We start from the raw sequence: 21,427 nt of genomic DNA on the forward strand, positions 1-21,427 counted from the left end.
GTCGTGGGGACTGAAACCAGGGACCTGCTTGTGTGAGTCAAGTGCTCAGCCCTCACACGCACACACTCACACTGGATAAATTAAAATGTAGTTTGTTTTCTGTGTGTGTGTGTATGTGTGTGTGTGTGTGTGTGTGCACGCAGAGAACAACCCATCAGAATTGGTTCTCTCTTTTGACCATGTGGGTCTCAGGTCATCAAGCTCTGTGGCAGACGCCCTTACCCCCACTGACCCATCTGCTGGCTGGAAACAACTTTTCTAAAGCGTCGTTTTTGTCAATAAGACCTGTGTGTGTGTGTGTGTGTGCGCGCGCGCGCGCGGTGCTGGGACGGCACCAGGGCATGCTGGGGAAGGACTTTATTGGTCCCTGTAAAGGAAAGCTCTCGGAGAACCTTACTATGCTGAAACGACTGACGACTGTGATCTCCCCGTGCAGCTGAGCTGAGACAGGGCGCGGCCTTCCTGGCCACCCTCTTGACTTTACTGGGGCCTGGGGGAGCTTCGTCAAGATGGAGGGACACACTGAGAGGAAAAGTAAGTGAGCACTTAGACAAACAGCACTCAGAGAAATCAATGGTGAAGAAAGAAGAGCCTGTAAGTTTAAGTGTGGAAGCAGTGGGCTCGAGGCTGCCACCCCCTCCCCCCTACACTGAGGAGCACCGTGAGAGTCCTAGGTGGTGGCTAAGCCGAGGACGGTGTGAGGAGCAGCAGGTCATGCACGCAAGCCTCACACATGCAGACGTCACAGGAGGCAGGGAACACTGCTGCCACTGGCATGGAGAGACGACTCTTACTCACAGGAAGCACAAACTGGTATGTGGGGCCTACTAGGGATACTGTGGTACAGTACATTTCCGGGGTGGGGAGTTGGGGCTGGAGCACTACGGTACTTGTAGAGAACCCCAGTGAGCCGTAGTTCTCCAACTGGGATCCCTGGAGGAGCACCAGTCATCCATTAACTGGTTAGAAATACTTGTGCTGGGCCACACCCCAAATGTACTAACAGCCATCTGGGCATGGGGCTGGTAACGTAAACTCTCTGGAAGTCCCCCCCTGGGGATGGTGGGGCACACACCATACAGACCTGAGTAGGAGAGCCCAGCAATCTCGATGAATAGGTCTTCTTCGGAGAAGCTTTCCGGTAGCATGAGGCAGGCGGTGGTCACAGCGCTCTTCAGGTTTCTATCCAGGGCAGCTCTAAGAACCATGTTCTCATTCATCGATACGATCTTCACCTGGAAAAGCCGATTGTTAAGAAGCAGCACTGCAGAAGCAGGGGTTGCTCAAACTGGGCTCAAACACTGACTGTCCCTTCTATCTACCATCAACCGTGAGCCCAGCGACATGAAGCCATCATGACTCTAACAAGAGACCCCAGAGTCTCCTGCTCAATGTCAAAGTCAGAGAAATTGTGAGACAGAAAAAAAAATCATTTCGAGGGAGACAAAATTAATATTCTTATTTAAAAAAATGATTTTATGTGCAGGAGTGTTTTGCCTGCATGTAAGCACAAGCAACATGTGCACGCTGTGCAGAGGCCAGAAGAGGGTGTCTGATGCCCGCAACTGCAGTTACAGGTGGCTGTGAGGCCCTGAATGGTTGTTGGGAATAGAACCCAGGTCCTCTGGAAGAACAGCCAGAACTCTTAACCGCAGAGCCATCTCTCCAGCCCCCAATATTTTTGAATAAGGAAACTCACCATAGGCTCTGTAAAGGAACAAATGTCCTGGGAGAATTACACTACAGCATCGTAGCCTTTTATTGTTCTTTGACTGACTGTGCAAGCGGAAGGGGGCATTTTACTATTTACAATTGACTCTCTTCTTGACCATATGTAACCTGGGTAGTTCATGTTCCATTTTATTATTGTTAGATACATAGATTTATACCTGACTAAGTAAAGAGAAACAAAATCAGCTATAAAAGAACAATCTCGGGGCTGGAGAGACGGTTCAGAGGTTTAGAACCCTTGCTGTTCTCCCAAAGGCCTGGGATTCAATTCCTTGCACACCCATACCAGGTGGCTCAGCGTTGCTGCAACTCTAGGTTCAAGGGATCTGACTCCCTCTTCTGGTCGCCTCAGGCTGATGTTCACGTGTACACATAAATAAAAATAATAAAAGGAAACGCTGACGAGACTGGGTTTGAAGCTGTCCAGTGTGAAACTGAGGCATGTGTGAGCCTGGGGCCGATCACTGAGTCCTCAGGAGTCAAGTCCAGGCCCAAATCCATCCAAAGAGCTGTCACAGAGGTGCGCATGACCCACACCCACAGAGGCCACTCCACTTGCTTAAGGAAAGGGCCTTTTCCTTCCCATGCAGCAGGAGCTGCTCCGACTCCAAGTGGTGCCGTGTGGCACCGAGTCTGCTCTGAGACGCACGGTCTTCAGGTCTGCACCATGTTAACAGCATTTTCAAGTCCCCAACTCTGCTGCTTTCTAACTCTGTGATGACAGGTATAATACTTAGCAATAAAACGGCCTTAACAGGAATCCCACACATCTGTTGGCCGACTCGAGCCTCTGGCTTTCTTGCGCAGAGCAGGACCTTCTCTGGTTTGACCTCTTAGATTTTTTTCTCCCCTCTAGCATCCATGGCAGTTCATATTCAGGTTTTACTTAGGCAGGCCTAGGAGAACCCTGAAAATAAGCCAAACAATCGACCTTAAAGACAGGGTCTCAGTCAGGTGGTGGTGGTGCATACCTGTAATCCCAGCACTCTGGGAGGCAGAGGCAGGCAGATTTCTGAGTTTGAGGCCAGCCTGGTCTACAGAGGGAGTTCCAGGACAGCCAGGGCTATACAGAGAAACCCTGTCTTGAAAAAAAACAAAACAAAACAAACAAACAAACAAAAACAAAAACAAAAAAAAGACAGTATCTCATCATGTAGCCCTTGCTGGCCTGAAACTGCTATGTAGACCAGGCTGGCTTCAAACTCAGAGCTCCTTCTTCATCTGCCTCCTGAGGGTGAGATTAAAGGCAGGTGCCACCATGTTCCACTCTTTGATATTGAGAATATGGTATTGTAGCCCAGGCTAGCTTTGAACTTGTGGTGATATGCCCCCCACCCCGGTCCCTTAAGTGCTGAGGTTACAGGAGCGTGCTACCTCCTATAAACAGCGGGACTATTTATAACATACACCTCATACACCGCAGGTGAGGCGAAGACATTTGATTCAACACACCTCTTCCGCCCTCATGATGAGAACACAATCGTCCAAAATTGAGCCTTTCAACATTTGGTGAATTTAGTGTCACTGCACTCATGGAGTAGAAGTAAACAACAGCGTGGGACAGCCAAGGCTGAGGGACGAAGATTCGGCAGAGCCAAGGGCGGAGCCTCCACCAGGAAACCAAGTCCTATACGTTTGGACTTTTCCTTGAGGATTCAGTCAGGGATGGACTTCTCATTGTCACAGATGGTACCCCCCCCCTTTCAGTGCTTAAGGATGGATCAAACCCAGAGTCTTCCACATCCAGGTACCCTAGCCCTTAGCTATACCCCCATGTGCCCATTTTAAGGTCCTAAAATAACTCCTATTATACTCCCTAGCTTTGTGTGTGTGTGTGTGTGTTCACATGCCAGTGCACACGTGGAGATCAGAGGACAACCTGAGGGAGTCTGTCCTCACCCTTTCACTATGTAGGTTCCAGGAATCAAACTTGTTCATTACCCTCTGAGCCATCCCACCAGCCTCCCCACTAGCTCTCTCAAACCCTGCATTCCACACAAAATCCCGGATGCTGGAAGACAACCTGAGGGACAACAGCCCAGGCTAGTGAGCTCCCGATCCGTCCCAGGATGCCTCTCGACACCCACATCCCCATTCTTACCCTAATCTACCAGACCCTTCTTAAGAGTGTCACATCTCCTTTGTGTACATTTCTGAGGCTTTCACAGAGAAGCTATTTTGGGATGTGAATAACTCAAACACGTGAGTAACCTTGGACGTCTTTTCCTGGTTAACAAAATACCACTTGTTCCCCGCGAAGGCCGCTCTGCTCGTGCCGTCGGAGAGCAGTCTGCTTGCTATTTGAGGTTGAGTGAAAAATAAAAGCATCCTTGCTCAAGGGGAAAATGTGCAGCTCTGGTTCTCCAGCAAAAGGTGAACTAGGCCTGCCTGCGTCTCCGTAGCAGTGCTGTTTGTTGTTCAGAGTGGAAAGCAGCGAGCGCTTGGGGCCCTGCCAGAGAGGCCTGGGAAAAGGAGACCGTCCTCACACTTGTGAATAGCTGTGTGTACCTACTGGGAATGCTCCGACCTGGACTGCACGCGGCATTCGCGATCTCAACTGCAGGGAGGAAGGGCGACGCCTGAAGGGTCTTTCAAAGGCCCTTGAGATTTGTGGGTGCCTTTCAAGCCAGGAAAAGAGAATTTCACCAGGGACTCCAGTGCAACAGTGACAGCAGAGTCTACTTGAAGTGCAGAGTGAACTTCTAGTCTCAAAGAACGCAGACCCGCACAGTCCTGTGACACCAGCTCCCACCTGAACATGCCCATCTCGACACCAGGGCAGGGACTGCTCGAAGCTGTCACTGCTTGAAGCCATGAGGGCTGGAGGCTGGTCAATCTGCTGGACTGTGGGCTCTTAGGACAACTGATGTGGGGTCTTCATTTTTATTCCTTCGGCATGCAGAGAGGAAACTTGGCTGCCTTCTGAGTCATTCAATGAATTGCCCAATCTTTGCATTTCAAAGGTAAGAGAGGCACAAAGCCGGCTCACAGCGCTGCAGAGCCAGAACTGGTACATCAGGCCTCCCGACTCCTAATTCATTGGCATGTTTCTACCTCGGAATGTAAATCAATAAAGTTACAACAAGGCCAAAAAAAAAAAAAATCACCTAAGGATGAACATACTAAAAGTACCACTTAACATTTCACACAGATGAATCATATGGCATGTGATTTTCTTCTCAATAAAACTGCCATTTTAGTTACTTTATATTTTTTTGGAACAGTGCTCACTGTTTTAACCCTGGCTGGATTAAATGCTAGGCAGATCAAGCTGGCCTGGAATTCAGAGATCCCCTGTTTCTGCATATCGAGAGCTGGGATTAAAAGCTTGTACTATCACACCCAGCTCCACTCAACACTTCAAATTCCATGACTCGGAAAAATACCTGTTGTAGGGTTTGGGATAGAGCTCAGTGTTAGCCCTCTGGGTTCCATGCACTGCACTATGCATAGGTACACACAGAGGGAGGGGGAGGGGAGTGGAGAGGGAAGGGGAGGGAGTGGAGGGGGAAGGAGGGGGGAGGGGGAGGGAGAGGGAGAGACTGACTCAGAACTTAAAGCTGTCCAGGAAATAAAAATAGGTATCTTTTCAATCATGAGGCAAGCTGACAGGAAAGTATAATATAAATTTTTTTATTTAAAAATCTTTTATTTAAACAATTCTTTTCTTTTTTATGATACAGGGTCTCACTATGTAGCCCTGGCTGTTCTGGAACTCAGAGATCCCCTTGCCTCATCTCCTGAGAACTGGGATAAAAGCATATACCACCATGTCAAGCAAAAGTGTAATAGAAGTTCAATTTACAGTCAACTCTTTCTAGAAATGTCCACCTTTCTAAATCCTTCACATTCCTTTTGAACACTTGCTAGTGGGCAAGAAATCCCCTTTCAATTTGCAAGTCCCCGACACACTGGAAGCTTTAGACAACATGATCTGACACGATGTCTTTTAAACCATAAAGGTGAGGAGTTTGCATATTTCAGAATTCTTTTTTAAGACACTTGCTCATTTTTCTTATAGAAGACGCCACCTTTGTTCAAGTGTCACAAGTGTTTGCTGCCACCTACAGGCAAAAAGTTTGACTGTGGATCCTAATGGGGAGAGGTAGGCAGGTTTATTCCTACAGGAGTGAGAGTGAGAGCGGGAGGGGAGGTGCTCACATACCATCGTCAGTGATTTACTTCAAAAACTTATTTATTTTTAATGTGTATGAGTGAGTTTTACATCCATAATGAACGGTATGTGCATAATGCCCAAAGAGACCAGAGGGTGTCAGACTCTTGGGAAGTACAGTTACAGACAGTTGTATCCCCAAGCTGAGCACAGAGGAGGCTCTAGGTTTAATCCCCAGCACAACAAACAACTCAGAGGCCATTGTGTTTACTATATGATTCCATAGCAATTTTGGTTTCTAAAAGCTAATTTAAAAAAAAAAACAAAAAACAAAAAAACAAAAAGCTTAAAGCGCCGGAGAGGTCGCTCAGCACTTGAGGGCACTGGCTGCTCTTCCAGTACCCACGTGGTGACTGTAACTCCAGTTCCAGGGCTGCAGACACCATCTTCTGGCCTCTACAGGCACTGCACACATGAGGTACAGAGACATGCATGTAGGCAAAAGATGCATTTACTTAAAATAAAAACTAACTCTTGAAAAAGTTTAGTATTCCTGGCAAAAGTATAGTAAAGACACATTTGTACTCATACATTTTGGTTCAGTTTCCTTTTATGTAAAAGTAACAGACAGCCAAGAACACTGAGAGGGAAAGAGCACTTCTGAGCTTCTCTTGGGAATGCTCAGCCCACAGATGAACTCTGCCGGGTGAGGGAGACCCCAGCCGGTGAGCTAGCGGTGTGGGACACGCAGTTACATGGGAGGCAGACTTCTGAAGACTAGGTGTTGTTGGGCTCTAAAAGTTCGAGTCTTTTTGAGCATAAAATCCTGATTCTAATTTCCAGGCAGGGCAGGATTACTACCTCCACTGTTCAGGTGGATTAACTGAGATTTAGAGACAAAACCCAACTGTGTGGGTTCACATAAAGGTATCAAGTGGCAGAAGACTGAGGCCCGAGGCTTCTCGGTTTACACCCACCTTTCCCCCATTAAGCCACAGAGTTGGCAAAAATAGATAGACATACCCCAAGGAAAAAAAATCACTGAAATCAAATCCCACAATCACCCAGTGGCAGAGTACCTGCTGCTCACACTCGTGGGACTGTGCACACAGCATGTGCACACCCGTAGTCCAGCTACTCCGGGGAACATGACAGGACCATGCCTCAAGGAAGGGCAAAGCAAGAAACGGGGGAAAAAAACTTGGGATAGAAAATGAGTATTTTTGGTTTCTAAAATTTGCTTTCTAAAATACCTTCATTTGTAGTACCACCCTCAACGATGGGTTTTGCTAGTTATAGGACCTTGAACTGATAGGATCATGAAGCACACGGTTCTTTCTTGTGAATATCTCAAACAGCTCCAGAGTGGCTGCTGCTCTCGGACATTTAAAACTGTTTCTCCTCGAGCAGTTTTGACATTTAAGACATATAGTGGGCTCAGCCCATCCGTGTCAACCAGTGTGCATCAGGCCCTGGGTTCCCACCCCAGCACACACATTCCAGCTCCCGTGGAGACAGAGGGAAGGCACCGCTCTGTGTTTACCTAAGCATACACATGTGTAATATGCACACGCGTGTGTAAGGAGCACACAAATGTGTCGCACTGCTCCACAGACATAGTTCCACCATGTTAATGTGTACGACGGTCTTAACTGCATACATGTAATGTGCACCACTTGCATTCCTGATATTGGAAGATGGCTTTGGAGTCCCTGGGAATGCAGTGACAGACGTCTGTGAGTAACCACGTGGGTGTTGGGAATGGAACCTGTGTCCTCCAGAAGAGCAGTCAGTGCTCTCAGCCATGGGGCCGTCTCTCCAGACGGCTGTCCTGTTAGCTGTGACTGAGACGTTCCCAGCCTTATCTGAGTTTCTTGTCTCCAGCACCCCTTCTCCTTCCTAGAGTTGGGCAGGAGAGCCCTCCCATCACATGATCACATGGCTGGTTCCTCTGGGAATCAGCCCTACCCTGAAGCTAGGCAGAGGCTTGCCCAGACTCTCCAGCTTGGCAGTGTGGTTCAGTGTAACAGCCACGGCACCTCTGTTCCATCCAGGAATTCCAAGGGTTTAGGGGCTCTCTGCCAGGAGCCAGGACAACCCCCACCACATGTCTTAAATGCATAAAGATTAATGTATGCACGTTACGTATATCATCTCCTCTTAGGGCGCAACATCACAGGGTAAGCTCTTTAGACTGTGGGATGATGAACTTCATGGAAGATAAGAGGACTCTACCTATATTTCCATTTCCTGAAATTCCACATTTATAAGCTCATAAAGATCAAGTGAGGTCAAGTTCAGAGATAAGCGACTGCGCCAACTGTGGCGCCCCGAGGGGCGCACACTCACCGGTTTTTGGAGGCGTCCGGCGATGTACAGGTTATTCCAGTTCAGGAGGTCCTCGATCAGTGTGCAAGTGCTAATGACCCCATATTTGATAAGCTGCAAGAGAAGACAAGAACATGACAAAAAGCAAACTACCAGGCTGCTCCTTCCACAAGCACAAGTGATGTAATGGCTAAGGGCTTGACCAGGAACAGGATGCTGGTCTCCTAAGCAACTTAAAATACCTACCCTTCAAAAACCCTCATCTTGCTGGGTGTTGGTGGAGCATACCTTTAATCCCAGCACTCAGGAGGCAGAGGCAAGAGGATCTCTGAGTTCGAGCCCAGCCTGGGCTAGAGAGTGAATTCCAAGACAGCCAGGGCTATACAGAGAATCTCTGTCTTAGAAAAATAAAAAGAAAACAACAACCTCCCAAAACAAACAAACAAATAAACAAAAATAAAACCCACATCTTTATCAAAACTGCCCAGAGATTTAGTATCAAGACTGATCTGGCTCCCAAGGTATTGGAAGTGAGATGGCCAGTATTTTAATATATATGCCTGCTAAAGGCTGTATGGCTCTTAGATACCGCCTACTATCAGTCCGCAAGGCTAGATCCTTCCAGTTTCAGAAGCGATGATTTAGGTAATGCTCCTTATTTGAGAAATAAGAAACTGAGTGTCGGGGCCAGTGAAAGGGCTCGGTAGGTAAAGCTGCTTCAGGCAATCCTGATGACTTTGTGAGCCTGGAACCCATAAGATGGAAAGAGAGAACTGAATCCTACCAGTTGTCTTCTGACTGAAACACACACACACACACACACACACACACAGAGTAAATCTTAGAAATTGAGGTCCAGTGACAGTAAATGACAAGTCATGGTGACACTGCACCAGCAGAGTGTGAGCTAGTCCCTGTAGCTGGGCACAGAAATGCTTGCCCACAGAGCTGCTATACCAGAACCTTGTAGAATACTGGATTTCTTAAACCCAGTCGTTTGGGGCCAGGCTGGATGACAATGTGCCCAAGGGTTTAATGATTACACCCTAAAATTGCATCCTGGACTTCTGATATTCTTTGCATTGCAAAATATTAGAAATTCTTCTTTCATTAAAAGTTTTCACTGGGGTTGGAGAGATGGCTTAGCAGTTAAGAGCACTTCCAGAATTCCTGAGTTCAATTCCTAGCAACCACATGGTGGCTCACAACCATCTGTACAGAGATGTGATGCCCTCTTCTGGGATGTCTGAAGATAGCTACAATGTGCTATTATTCATAAAATAAATCATTCTTTTTAAAAAAAAGTTTCACTGGCCTTTTCCTGACAGTGACTTTCAGTGTTGTTGACTCTTCCAAATGGTGACAATTACAAATTAACACCCAAAGATGAAAACCCCCTTCAGCTGTGCTAAGCACATGGAATTATAGACACGGCCATTTCCACAATAATTTGTATAAAATTCCAACACGGATTTCCCAGCTTACTAATTGTGTTAACAAATATCTAAGTAGTCTTCTCAGGCTGTAAATATTTAAAAAGTAGCTAACAAATTTCAATTAGAAAGTACAGCCACTGAGGCACACAATGATGCACAAACGTTTGGTTACTTGAGCTTGTAATGTTTGGAAATTACTTATCAAAGACAGGCTTGGCGGATTACTAATTATGAAGAAAGAAGCAAACTATGTGTTTTACACAATACGAATGGAAGCATAAGGCTGTGCTGTGTCAGACAAGTGACAGATAGGGGGCCCCAGGGACACTGCGCCTGGAAGTTCAGGGAACTGTCACTTGCCCCATGACCTTATGAAGTCACTTCCCCTATCTAGACTGAGGTTCCCTTTACTGCATAGAGCAGCAGGCAGGTGCACAAAGGACCAGCAAAGCTAATGAAATCCAGGTGTGATGTGCACACTTTTTATCCCAGCACTCTGGAGGCAGAGGCAGGTGGATCTGAATTCAAGGCCAGCCTGGTCTACAGCATAAGTTCTGGGACAGCCAGGGCTACACAGAGGAAACCCTGTCTCAAAAAAACAAAACAAAACAAAACAAAACAAAACAAAACAAAAAAAACCCAGCAACAAAATAAAAATAAAATAAGAAAAGTTAAGGCACGCCCTTAGGGTGGCAGGGGGGCACTGCCTCTGCTCTTTATAGCCCGGACCTCTGACCGACCGCAGGGCCGTTACCTGGGGCTTGTCAAATATGCAGAATCTCAGGCTCCATCCCAGACCAACTGAATCTGGACCTGCATTTTAACACGGTCCCCAGGAGACTCACACACCTGTAAAGGTGAGACTACCCTGAGCAATTGGCACCCACAGATCACCCCGACCCCAGCTCCCACTTCCCCTCTGAGAAACGAGGATGCTTCATTTAGTTAGACCCCTCCCCACACTGGGGACCAAACCTAGGACCTAGGTTAAGTACTTTGTCACTAAGCTATATCACCAGTGCCTGATGAGTTATGTGTCACAGGTAGGGTTCCTGACACAAGACAATCTATTTTGAGGGGATCCAAATATACCTGCCCTCTAACACGCAACTCTCAAATCCTACCCACCTACTGACCCCAAGAACTTCCCTCCCATCATGTGACATCACACGATCCCAGTCACCTGACACCCTCTTTACTTCCTGGTAGTACCAGTTCCTCCTCCTAGATGACATCACTGTCTATCCCGGTCCTCAGTGGTCCTACTGCTTCTCCATACATCCCAGACAGCAGCCCTCAAGATGTGCACTCCTACCCAGGACTTTACCCAGTAAAGCAGCGTGGCCAACAGATTAAAACCTGAGAACTTCTTGGTCAAAGGTCAAAAGATAACATAAAGTCAAATCACGGCCAGCCACGCTCTTAGATACCAGGTACAGTCAAGGACAGATGAAGACTCTAGTCCTGTCTACACCTGGGTTTAAGACGGCTGGATGGGGTGAGACTGTTCTCTGAGAATATGAACATAATATTTCACTGGGATTCTACTGCTAAATTACAACCACCCAGTTAAAGCCAAGGCCCGACGGCCCTTACCTTCCCGTCACACATGATCAGAGGGTTGAAGTAGACGCCGGCACCGTAATTATTCTGGACAGACGAGATGATCCTGGGCCCCAAGAGCTTGAGGAGGGAGTAGTGGCTCCAGTTCTTCTTCAGGTTCATGGCGTGCCAGGCAACAGGGTCGTCCACTGTGAACACTAAGTCTAACATGGGATTCTGGGAAGTGAAGAACAAAGAGCTTACTACTACTCCTTAGAGAACAACCGGAAGTTCCAAAGTGCTACAGCATTACATTTCATGGTCAGAAGACCTAGGGCGGTCTGCCCTTAGAAACCTGAGCAGGTCCCACAGAGCAAGGCTCGCCTGCCTTTATCCATACAAATGACGACATCACACATCCATTTACCATGTGCTACATGTCAGCTCTCATCTGATCGTTTAACATACAGAGAGTTAGCTTATCTCCAAAATGATCCCACCAGGCAAGAATACTATTCCAGTTGTGCAGGAAAGGAAATGAGCAGAGTCCAGCGACCCAAGGAGAGGTGGCTCAGTGGTTAAGAGCATTGGCTGCTCTTGCAGAGGACCTGGGTTTGATTCCCAGCACCCACATTGTGGTCCTCAAAGGCCTTCTGACTTCTGTGGGCACTAGGCCTGCATGTGGTCCACATACATCACACAGGTAAAATACTCATAAACCTAAGTATTTAAAAAAATAGTTTAAAAATATTAAGGAAAAAAAAAAGCTGATAGGTTTCAGGGCAGAGAACTCAAGAGCCTACCACTAAAGATAGACAAATTATGCCCAAGACTCTACACAGGAACACTTAACATACCAACTGTACCCAGAACAAATTAGAACAGGAGAAAGAAGAGGAAGGATTTTTTCTTGGATGTGACATATATGAGTTCCGAAGAATGTGAGAGGGAGACGCAGCATGGAGAAGTAGCCCAGGAAGTATGGAAAATGGTTGTCACGCCAGTGGAAACTGTTCTCTGCTCTGGACCCAGGCATGCTCCAGAACCCCCGAGCCCCACCCCCAGTCTGATGCTCATGGAGTACTAAATGAGATCAGGACAATTCTCCACATTGAAGAGCTTTCCAGACTGAACGGAGGGAGGAGAGCTTGCTCAGGCACTGAGGTCATGGGAAAATACACCAGACTTATTGGCATGACGTCGAGAGTGGAAAAAGAAGAGAAAAGAAGGGTCCTTTCTAGGAGAGAATCCTAGGTCAGCTCAAAGGAGAACCTCACTGAAAACCCACAAGGTGTCTGTCAGGAGGCTAAGGAATGCTACGGTTTCCCAGGCCGATCATAAACCGTCGGTGATATTATTTAAGATTTGGAGGTACCATGGATAGGGCATGGTTACGCACGTAAGAGTCCATGTTTGCAGGTCATTGGGAGCAGGTTGGTCCATTCATGTACCGTCTAATCTGTTTTTCTGAGACAGGGTCTCTTACTGACCTGGAGGTTGCCAAATATGCTGGGAGCCAAGAAGCCCCAGGGATCCACCCGATCCACCCGTTTCTGTCTCCCTAAGGCTGGGATTACAAGTGGGTACCACAATGCCTGGCTGATAGATGATTGTAAAAAATTTATAATTATGATAATGTATATGAAGTAACTGGACAACTCACAATTTCTTATATGCCCATGATCCATACTTTCCCATATGCGGACAAGTTAGGGAGAATAGGTAGGATACAGAAGAAATTCAAGCAACAACCAGAAGGTAAGTTTTAATTGGAAGAAAGCTCTGGCCAGGGTCTAGACCCAGGATGCCCTACTGTAACCTGTACAGTGATCTCTGCAGAGCACACTGAGACCTGTATTGCCGTTTCTCAGTCAACTCTGGAGTAACAAGGCTCAGTCCTAACTAGACTCCTGTTCAATGCGTTGAGTTGAATAAGTGTGCTACCTGCCTGTGCTCCACCCAGTCCATCAACTTCTTGAAGCCCACGGATCATTCCGTATTTTCTCTTTATCTTTGGATGGGATTTTCAAAGTTGGTTTCAAATTAGTCACTTGGGACGTTTTACACACTGCTAAAGTCCTAAGCCAATGAAATCAATCCCTGTAAACAAAATCAGTCTTTGTACTTCTAAAAAGCTCTGGAAAACTCCAATGACAAAGGCTGAAAACACTTAAGTAGGGCTACTTTGTTTTTCCCTTCCCACCACGACTCTGCAGTGGCATCACCTCTTCCTCGTGACTCCCGACTTTGATGAAGATAGACTACTCATCCCTCACTTATCCCATCAGCTCGGGCTGGCAATGGATCAGCATATAGTGAGTGCCATTTGCTGCCTAACCAGATAAACTGAGTTCAACCTACCATGAATGACCCACGTGGTGCAAGGAGAGAACCAACTCCAAGTCGTCCTGTGACCTTCAAGTGTGCGCAGCGGTGCATGTGCGCTTGCTACATAACTACTAAGTAAATGTAAACATATAGATTTGCCTGGCGTGGCAGCACGAGTCTTTAATTCCAGTACTGTGAGTTCGAAGCCAGCCTTCAGCCAACCCTGACCAGGAAAGTCCAAATTCCGCTCACACCGAGGGACACTTTGCTAGGATGAACATTTTACTAGTTGGCTCTTGGCATGTCCGGGGCTCCGCAGGGATGGAAGGCACACGGGGACCGGCGAGGGCGAACAGATGCCAGGCATGGGACTGGTCGGGGAAAGAGGGGTCCGCGGACTCACCTCCTGGTGTGCACTGGGTCCTGCCTGGCGATAGACCGCGGAACCGTAGGCGAAAGCCAAACTCAGGTCCTCCGGGAAGTGAGCCAGGATCCTGCGCAGGCCCACGCCCGAGCTGTGCAGCGCCTGCAGCGCCATAGGCGCGCTGGCCCGCCGGTAGGACAGTGGGTGCTGTGTGTGCTGACCCTGTGCTCGCAATTCTCGGTCGTGCGGACCGCGCTTCCGCCCGGCCCCGCCCCTCTACGCACGCGCGCTTCAGAGCAGGCAGCTGGCGACCTGCGGTGAGGCTGAGGCTCTGTGGCGCCCTCTAGTGGGAGGAGGAGCACACTGCATATCCATCCTGAGAACCTGCTGTAGAGCCTTGCAACTATGAATGGTTATTAAACCATTACATTAATCAAATCATCCGTATATTGAAGGGTTTTTTTTTTTGAGATAGGATTCCTCTGTGTACTCCTGGCTGTCCGGGAACTCTTTCTGTAGACCAGGCTTGCCTTGAAGTGTAAGTTTTTTTTTTTTTTCAGACAGGGTTTCACTGTGCAACAGCCTTGGAATTTGCTATGTAGAGCAAGCTGGCCTCGATCTCACAGAGCCATCCACCTGCCTCTGTCTCGCAAGGGCTAAGACGAAAGCATGAACTACCTCATTCACGACATTGTGCAGCTATCACCTCTAGCACCAAGCTGTAGGATAATGTGAAGATTTAGAAAAATGAAAAATGTAAAACATGGCTGCCTATGGGATTGTAATTGCTAGAAACTGGCGAGGTTTCGTCATGTTAAAAGTTCCTTTCAAGTCTGATAATAAAGAAAACGCTCCATAAAAGGAAACATATTGCATAAACATTCCCTCACACTGGCATTCCATTTTAGGATCAGAGAAGACTTCTTGCCTGCTCAGGGATGGTCTCACCAAGGGCCCTTTAATTTCCACGCCTTTTCTGGAGAAAATGGGATCCTGAGGTAGAAGATATCATAGAGTTCTTTATACAGTGAGAGAGAGAGAGAAACTTGCTCAAGATGGCTGAGCTCCTGACTCTTTGAGGCTGTTCTTTCTCCTCTAACTTGCACTGCCTCTCAAGGATCAGCATGCCCCCTCCCCCACCCCCGCAGTCCCAGCTACTTGTGGGCTAAGGCAGGAGGGGGTGAGTTCTAGGCAAGCCTTGGCAGGTTTGAGGTTGGACTGAGATACTCTGAAAGATCCTGCTCTAAAACAAAAACAACAATGAACTGTTAGGGCTGGGTGGTGTGCCTCAGTGGTTAGGGCTGGGTGGTGCGGCTCAGAGCTAGGGAAATTACCTAGCATGCATAAGGTCCTGGGTTCCAACCCAACACAGCTGTGACACACACCACGACTGGAGCTGTGGCTCAATGATAAGTTCCCAGCACCCACATGGTGGCTCACAATAATCAGTTCCCGAAGATCTGATGTCCTCTTCTGAACAACAAGGGTACCAGACATGCACATGACATACATCATACATACATACATACATAAATACACACATACATAAATACATACATAAATACATACATGCATACATACATGCATACATACATGAAGGTGACTGTACGTACACATAAAATAAAATTTGCTTTTCAATCTTAAAACAACAACAACCTCCTACTAAGGGGCCGGGGAGAAGGTCCTGCTAGAAAAGTGCTTAACCTGTGCAAGCCTGAAGTCCCCAGCTTGGGTCACTAGAACTGTGTAAAGCCAGGCATGCAGGCCCAAGTCTGTAATCTCCAAACTCCTATGGTGAGATGGGAGTCAGCAACAGGAGAATAGCTCGAGGGCTGTCTAGCCTGTGGTGCACACTGGAGAACATCAAGAGACCCTGTCTCAGACCTACACCGGATGTTGTCCTCTGACCTTCATGTGTGCACATGTACACACACACACACACACACACAGAGAGAGAGAGAGAGAGAGAGAGAGAGAGAGAGAACAAGTAGCAACACCATCTGCATCTGACAGGTGACACTCAGGAGAGAGCAGCCCTCCTGTGCGCACATGATCATGTATTAAAAGCAGAGTTCATATCCAGGGCTGGCCACACACCAAGGTCTCTCTCACTCTAGTCCATCTTTGAAGGGTTTTGAGCAGGGACCCAGTGTGGGGGGGGGGGGTCAAATAACCAGTGAGGAGAAGAGGCAAGGAAAATAAAGATATAGCTCTTGCAACAGTGTCACCATGAACTAAAACAAACAAACAAACAGGCCTGGCCCAGCAGGTGGATGCAGGACTAGCTGTGATTCATTCGATTGGAGAGATGGTTACTTGGACTGAGGCTCTCCACACTGCACTGAGGTTGGGGCTGAGAATTTTGCAGTGAACGGGTTATAACTCCCAGCTGTGTAGGAACCCAGGGTCTGCGGCAGACAGACAGTTAAACAAACAAACAAACACGTGCTGTCATGCAGCATGCGGCACCCAGTACTAAGAATATAGTCCTTCCAATACGGGGACACGAATCAGCTCTGGGGGAGCAGAGGGCAGCAGAGGAGGAAGCGTGGGCTACAAAGCCAGGTCTTAAATGACTTGGGAGACGTTTGGTGAGAACGAGAAATTAGCTGAGTGGAAACCATGAATGAAATTTCAGAACAGCAACGTGGAGAGGGAATTGTGAGACCAGAGGAAGAAGCCCGACAGAAAGCTCCGGGCTCCGGGCTCCGGGGACCTTGGGCTCTGGGGGCTCCGGGCTCCAGGCTCCGGGCTCCAGGGACTCTGGGGACTCCGGGGACCTCGGGCTCCGGGGGCTCCGGGCTCCGGGCTTCCTGTGTTGGCAAGAGCATTTTGATTCATGCTAAGGAACCCTCTCTCTTGCCCAGACTGCTTGGATGTGAGATGCACTCACCGCGGAAGTACACAGAACCCTTCCACGAGAGAAGCTTGTTACCAGCCGTTTCTTATCTTCTTTCTCCCCTTGAGGAAATAACTCAACATTCCTCCCACCCCTTCGCTGGCAAGAGTAATGCAAGCTCATAAAAATGTAAACATTACAAGCTATGTACCTAATCCCCGAGGAAACCACTGGTGATCTTCAGTACATATTCTTCCAGATAGTCTTATGCCTATATTAATGTTTAAAACATTTTTTATGTGGAAATGGATGAAAGATATTATTCTCCAATTTACTTTTTTCACCACTTCACATATCAAGGGCATCTTCGTCAGAGCATATAGATGTATTTTATTCCTATTACTAGCAAAGAATTACTCTAAAATATGGATATTTCACATTGACGGACAGATTATTTCTCTTTTCCTTTTTGCAATCCTGGTCTTACGATCCAGAGCCTTGCAGACACTAGCCAATGCTGTAATGCCAAGCCAACCCCACAGCCCCATTTCTAGTTTTCACACACGAGACAGTGAGTGTCTTTTTGGCCGTCCCTTTAAAACTGATTTTACATTTCTGTGTCTTTATGTGAGCACACACGTGCTGTGACATGCCCGTGGAGGTCAGAGGACAAATTGGAGGACACCATTCTCTCTTTTCCCTGTGTGGGTTCCAGGACTCGGACCTAGGTCATCAGGGTCTGTGACAAGTGCTCTTATCCGCTGGGACAGCTTTCCAGCCCTCCCGGGATTTCCTTTTGGACCCGCCAAGAACTGTATTGATATAAAATTCATTCCCAGGGCTGGCAGGGTGACTCAGCAGGTAAAGGTGCTTTTGAGGAAAGCCAAACAACCTGAGTTCAAGTCCTGGAATCGGCAGAAGAATGGAGCGAGAGAACAACTCCACAAAAGTTTCCTCCTGACCTTCACACACAGGCTGTAGCGTGTGCAGCTCCATATACATAACACACACACACACACACACACACACACACACACACACACACACACACATAAATAATTTCTAAAATGCTTGCTGCCTAGAAGTGGCATTGTTGGGTGTAAAGCGTCAGCACACTGCTAAATTCCCCTGGAAAAGACGCACGCATGGGTTCTCACAGGCACCAATAGGGCTCAGCCCCTGGTAGAAATAAAAAGCCTTTAATCCGTCACCATTTCTCTCCCTTGCAGGCATTTACATCTAATTATCAGTAATTTTCATTTTCACAACGCGCTCCCTCCTACTAACACAAAACCGCCAGCTGGAAAGTTCCATCCCGCTCCTGTGTGCGGTTTTTGCCTCTGCCCAAAGGAAGAGGCGGAAGCGGAACATCAGAGAACGCAGCATCTGCATTCCTCAGCAGAAATCCCCCTGCTCCCTTCAGCTCATTCACTCCTTTAAATGACCGTGGCGCTCACTGCGTTAGGAGCTATTAAGAAGCCCTCGTGTTCCATCTGATAGCTCCGAGGCTCTGATGGAAAGCTCATGCCAACGAAATAAAAACGTTTGAGAGCCATTTCCAAAGATAAATGCCACTAGATTTCAGCGGATGCTGGGGCCTCACTGTCTAGCTCAGCTAGCAGGTGTCTCTGTATTCCTTAACAAGGGTGTTGCCAGGCTAGGATTTACAGGGAAGATTCCCCCCCCCCCCCCCGGACTGGGTGGTGGAGCTCTGTATAATGCCTATACCTTGTAAGCTTTGGTCTTTCATCCGTGTTTTAAAAGAACAGGAAAAACGATTGGTGAAAAAATTCTGGTTCTAGTATTCTTTTTTTCTTTCTTTCTTTCTGTGATGTTGGGATTGGAACCTAAGGGCCTTATCTTCTGGATGTCTCCTGAGATCTGCTGTGGGGTGTGTGTGTGTGTGTATTTTACATTTGAACCATTCATTTAGCCATTTGCTGACAGAAGCAGAGAGTCTTGACCTGCCCTTCTCTTTCTTTTTAAATAAAGGTATATACTATCATTTTTTAAAACATGTGTGTGTGTGTTCATGTATATGTATGTGCCCCCAGAGGCCAGAAGAGGGCATCAGATCCTTAGGAACTCCAGTTACAGACAGCTGTGAGCTGCCTCATGCGGGTGCTGGGATCTGAACTTGGGTCCACTGGAAGAGTGTCATGTGCTCTTAACCACTGAGCCAGCTCTCTAGCCCTTAAATGCGTATACTTAAAACATATATTTTTTTTTGTCTTATGTGTGGTGTTTTGCCTGCATGAGCAGCTGGAGGGAGTCGGGTAGTGGGGGAGAAATGGTTTGACACTTGCAGCCCAGAGATGGACTTTTATCTGGGAGGCATTATGTGTGTTAACACAGCCAATGGGTTTTTGCTTATTTATGTGAGGACCAAGGTTTAATCCCTGCACACTGAGCTAAAAGATAACAGAAAAGGATAAGGATAACCCTTGGTCACTGCCCCTCCTCTCTCTGGCCTTCCACAGCTTAAAAGCTACAGCCCCTTTCCTCTGCAAACTCCAACAGGAAATTCAGCCATGTTGTCCCTCTGTAAAACTCACACGGGATATGTGTGGCTTTTCTGTTTAAACATGGAGTAAAAATCTGTGCATTCTTTTCATTGTTGTTGTTATTATTGTTGTGTGTTGGTTTATTTCACTGGCTGAAATCATTAAGACTTTGGAAGGAAAAGAGTAAAATTGAAAACTTCTCTACATGTTTGACTCGTGAGTTGGCAAGTGACTGGTCCTCTATTTTCATATGTGTGTACAACACATACAGGGTTGTTATGACAAAAAAAAAAACCCACCTGGTTGACATACAGGGAGTGCTGATGACTCCTGATGTGTAGCGGACCCTGTGAGTTTGGTTCTTGTTACTCTCTACTGTCCCAGATCTTCAAGCAAGAAATAACTGGCCACTTCCTGTCCCCAAAACTGGCCTAAAGTCTGGGATAAAATGAGATGGTGAAATATCTGGTCCAAAGATAAAGAAGTAATTGCTACATACAAGGTCCATCTGCCGAAATGGAGGTCTGTAATCTATCAGATCTGTGGTGTCCCAAAATGGGTTTAGCTGAACTATTACTGACAATTTGGAAAAACATTTCAAAGTCAAATGAAAGTTGTAAATTCTGGAGTAAATAGAGAAAAATGAGTGACTTTGTCATGGAGTCTCAGGGTATTTCAGTGTCAGCAAGCACCTCGAGTCTTTATGAGAAAAATGGAACAGGTATCACTTTGCAGTTTCCAAGACTTGGCTTCCTCCTGTTTCCCTCCATCTCCCTGCTCATTTCTTATCATCTGACTTCTTTCCTCTGAAGGCCCAGAGCAGTTTACGACTGTGAGAGAAACTGGACAGCTTCCAGATGCATTAATTACTGTCCTTAGAGAACAAAATGACATGAAGTTGTTTTAAAGTTCTTAATCAGCTATATTGTTTCCTTCCGGCGTCAGGTATTACTTCGTTCTATAAAACAGGGTCACCGTGCCCGTGAGCCAAGTGGGGTAAACTTTACAGACGGAGAAGGACGTGAACAAAGCAGACAGAAGAACTAACGCACACCAGTCATTTCAAAACCAGTTCTGGTCAGGCAGGGACAGGGAGAGAGAACAATAGGTAATCGGTGGGGTAACGCGAGGTAACTTCAGTTTCCACTTCAGTAAGGCAGAGGGATTCTGTTAGGGCAATTGGAGCTGCCACAGTTGGGAAGTTGGCTGTTATCTTTCTCTTCTGTCTTCTTAGGCCAGTAAACAACTTTCAACCAGTGGTGGCTGTCTTTAGCACAAGTAACTCCATTTTTAGCTTTGGCCTATTCATGATCTCCATCCAAAACAATGTCTCCTGTCCTTTTCAGCAATACTATTATTTAAAACCCCAATAATTTGTAGAGTGTGTCTGTGAGCCTTTCCATTGGCATCTTACTGCTTTGGACATCACTAGGGCCTCTTCATGGACAGAAGAATAGAGAAGACATCCTATAACCAATGCACAAGCTCCTGTAGGGTAAGTTGGTTTACTCTTTATCTTTGATTTCTAGCACAGCATTCCTAAAGTCCTAAATTTTTAAAGAGATTTAAACATCTTTTACTACTCAGAAAGAGCCCTGTATGATCACTAGCTAAACTATCCAGAATCAGGGAACTCTGGCTTCAGTGAGAGACTCTGCCTCCATAAAAAATGAAGAATGAGGTAGACACCTGATGTCATCTTCAGGCTTTCATACATATGTGAATATATGTATACCTACACATACATGTATGCACTGCACACTGAAATGAGGCATATATGATACAAATACACACCAAAGCAAAACAAAAGAGCACCCGTTTGATCACACCAGAGGAGACTCAAGGATCTTGGATAGACTCTGAATGCGCTAGTCACAGGAAAAACCAGATGATTGAGGGTTGGAACTCTCAATCCCATCATCTGGGCCAGATCTACGAAGGTGACATAGAGGCTGGAGAATAAGTACTATTAAAATTCTCACAGAGGGGGCTGGAGAGATGACTCAGTGGTTAAGAGCACTGCCTATTTTTCCGAAGGCCATGTGTTCAATTCCCAGTACCCATATGGCAGCTCACAACTGTAACTCCAGCTCCAGGGGATCAAACAACCTCACACAGATATACATTTATGCAGGCAAAACACCAATGCACATAAAATGAAAAATGAATAAATTATTTTTAAAAACCCTCTGATAGAGTGCACCTGATGAGTGTCTGGGTTGATGAACACATCAAGATGGA

At 46.9% G+C, this 21,427-nt stretch overlaps 1 protein-coding gene across 1 annotated transcript in view; it reads right to left on the minus strand.

Annotated features, from left to right (window-relative positions):
• The window catches only part of Tamm41 (TAM41 mitochondrial translocator assembly and maintenance homolog), a 34,943-nt gene extending 20,835 nt beyond the window's left edge, over window positions 1-14,108 (minus strand). The window contains exons 1-4 of the mRNA XM_052174584.1: window positions 13,883-14,108; window positions 11,206-11,388; window positions 8,195-8,287; window positions 1,085-1,235 (exon numbers count right to left, since the gene is read on the minus strand). Coding sequence (XP_052030544.1) covers window positions 1,085-1,235; window positions 8,195-8,287; window positions 11,206-11,388; window positions 13,883-14,017 — 562 coding nt within the window. The 5' untranslated portion in view covers window positions 14,018-14,108. The remainder of the gene's footprint in view (window positions 1-1,084; window positions 1,236-8,194; window positions 8,288-11,205; window positions 11,389-13,882) is intronic.
• Window positions 14,109-21,427: the final 7,319 nt, after the last annotated feature.

Source organism: Apodemus sylvaticus, chromosome 2, assembly GCF_947179515.1.
Source record: "Apodemus sylvaticus chromosome 2, mApoSyl1.1, whole genome shotgun sequence".
Taxonomy (NCBI): Eukaryota; Metazoa; Chordata; class Mammalia; order Rodentia; family Muridae; genus Apodemus; species Apodemus sylvaticus.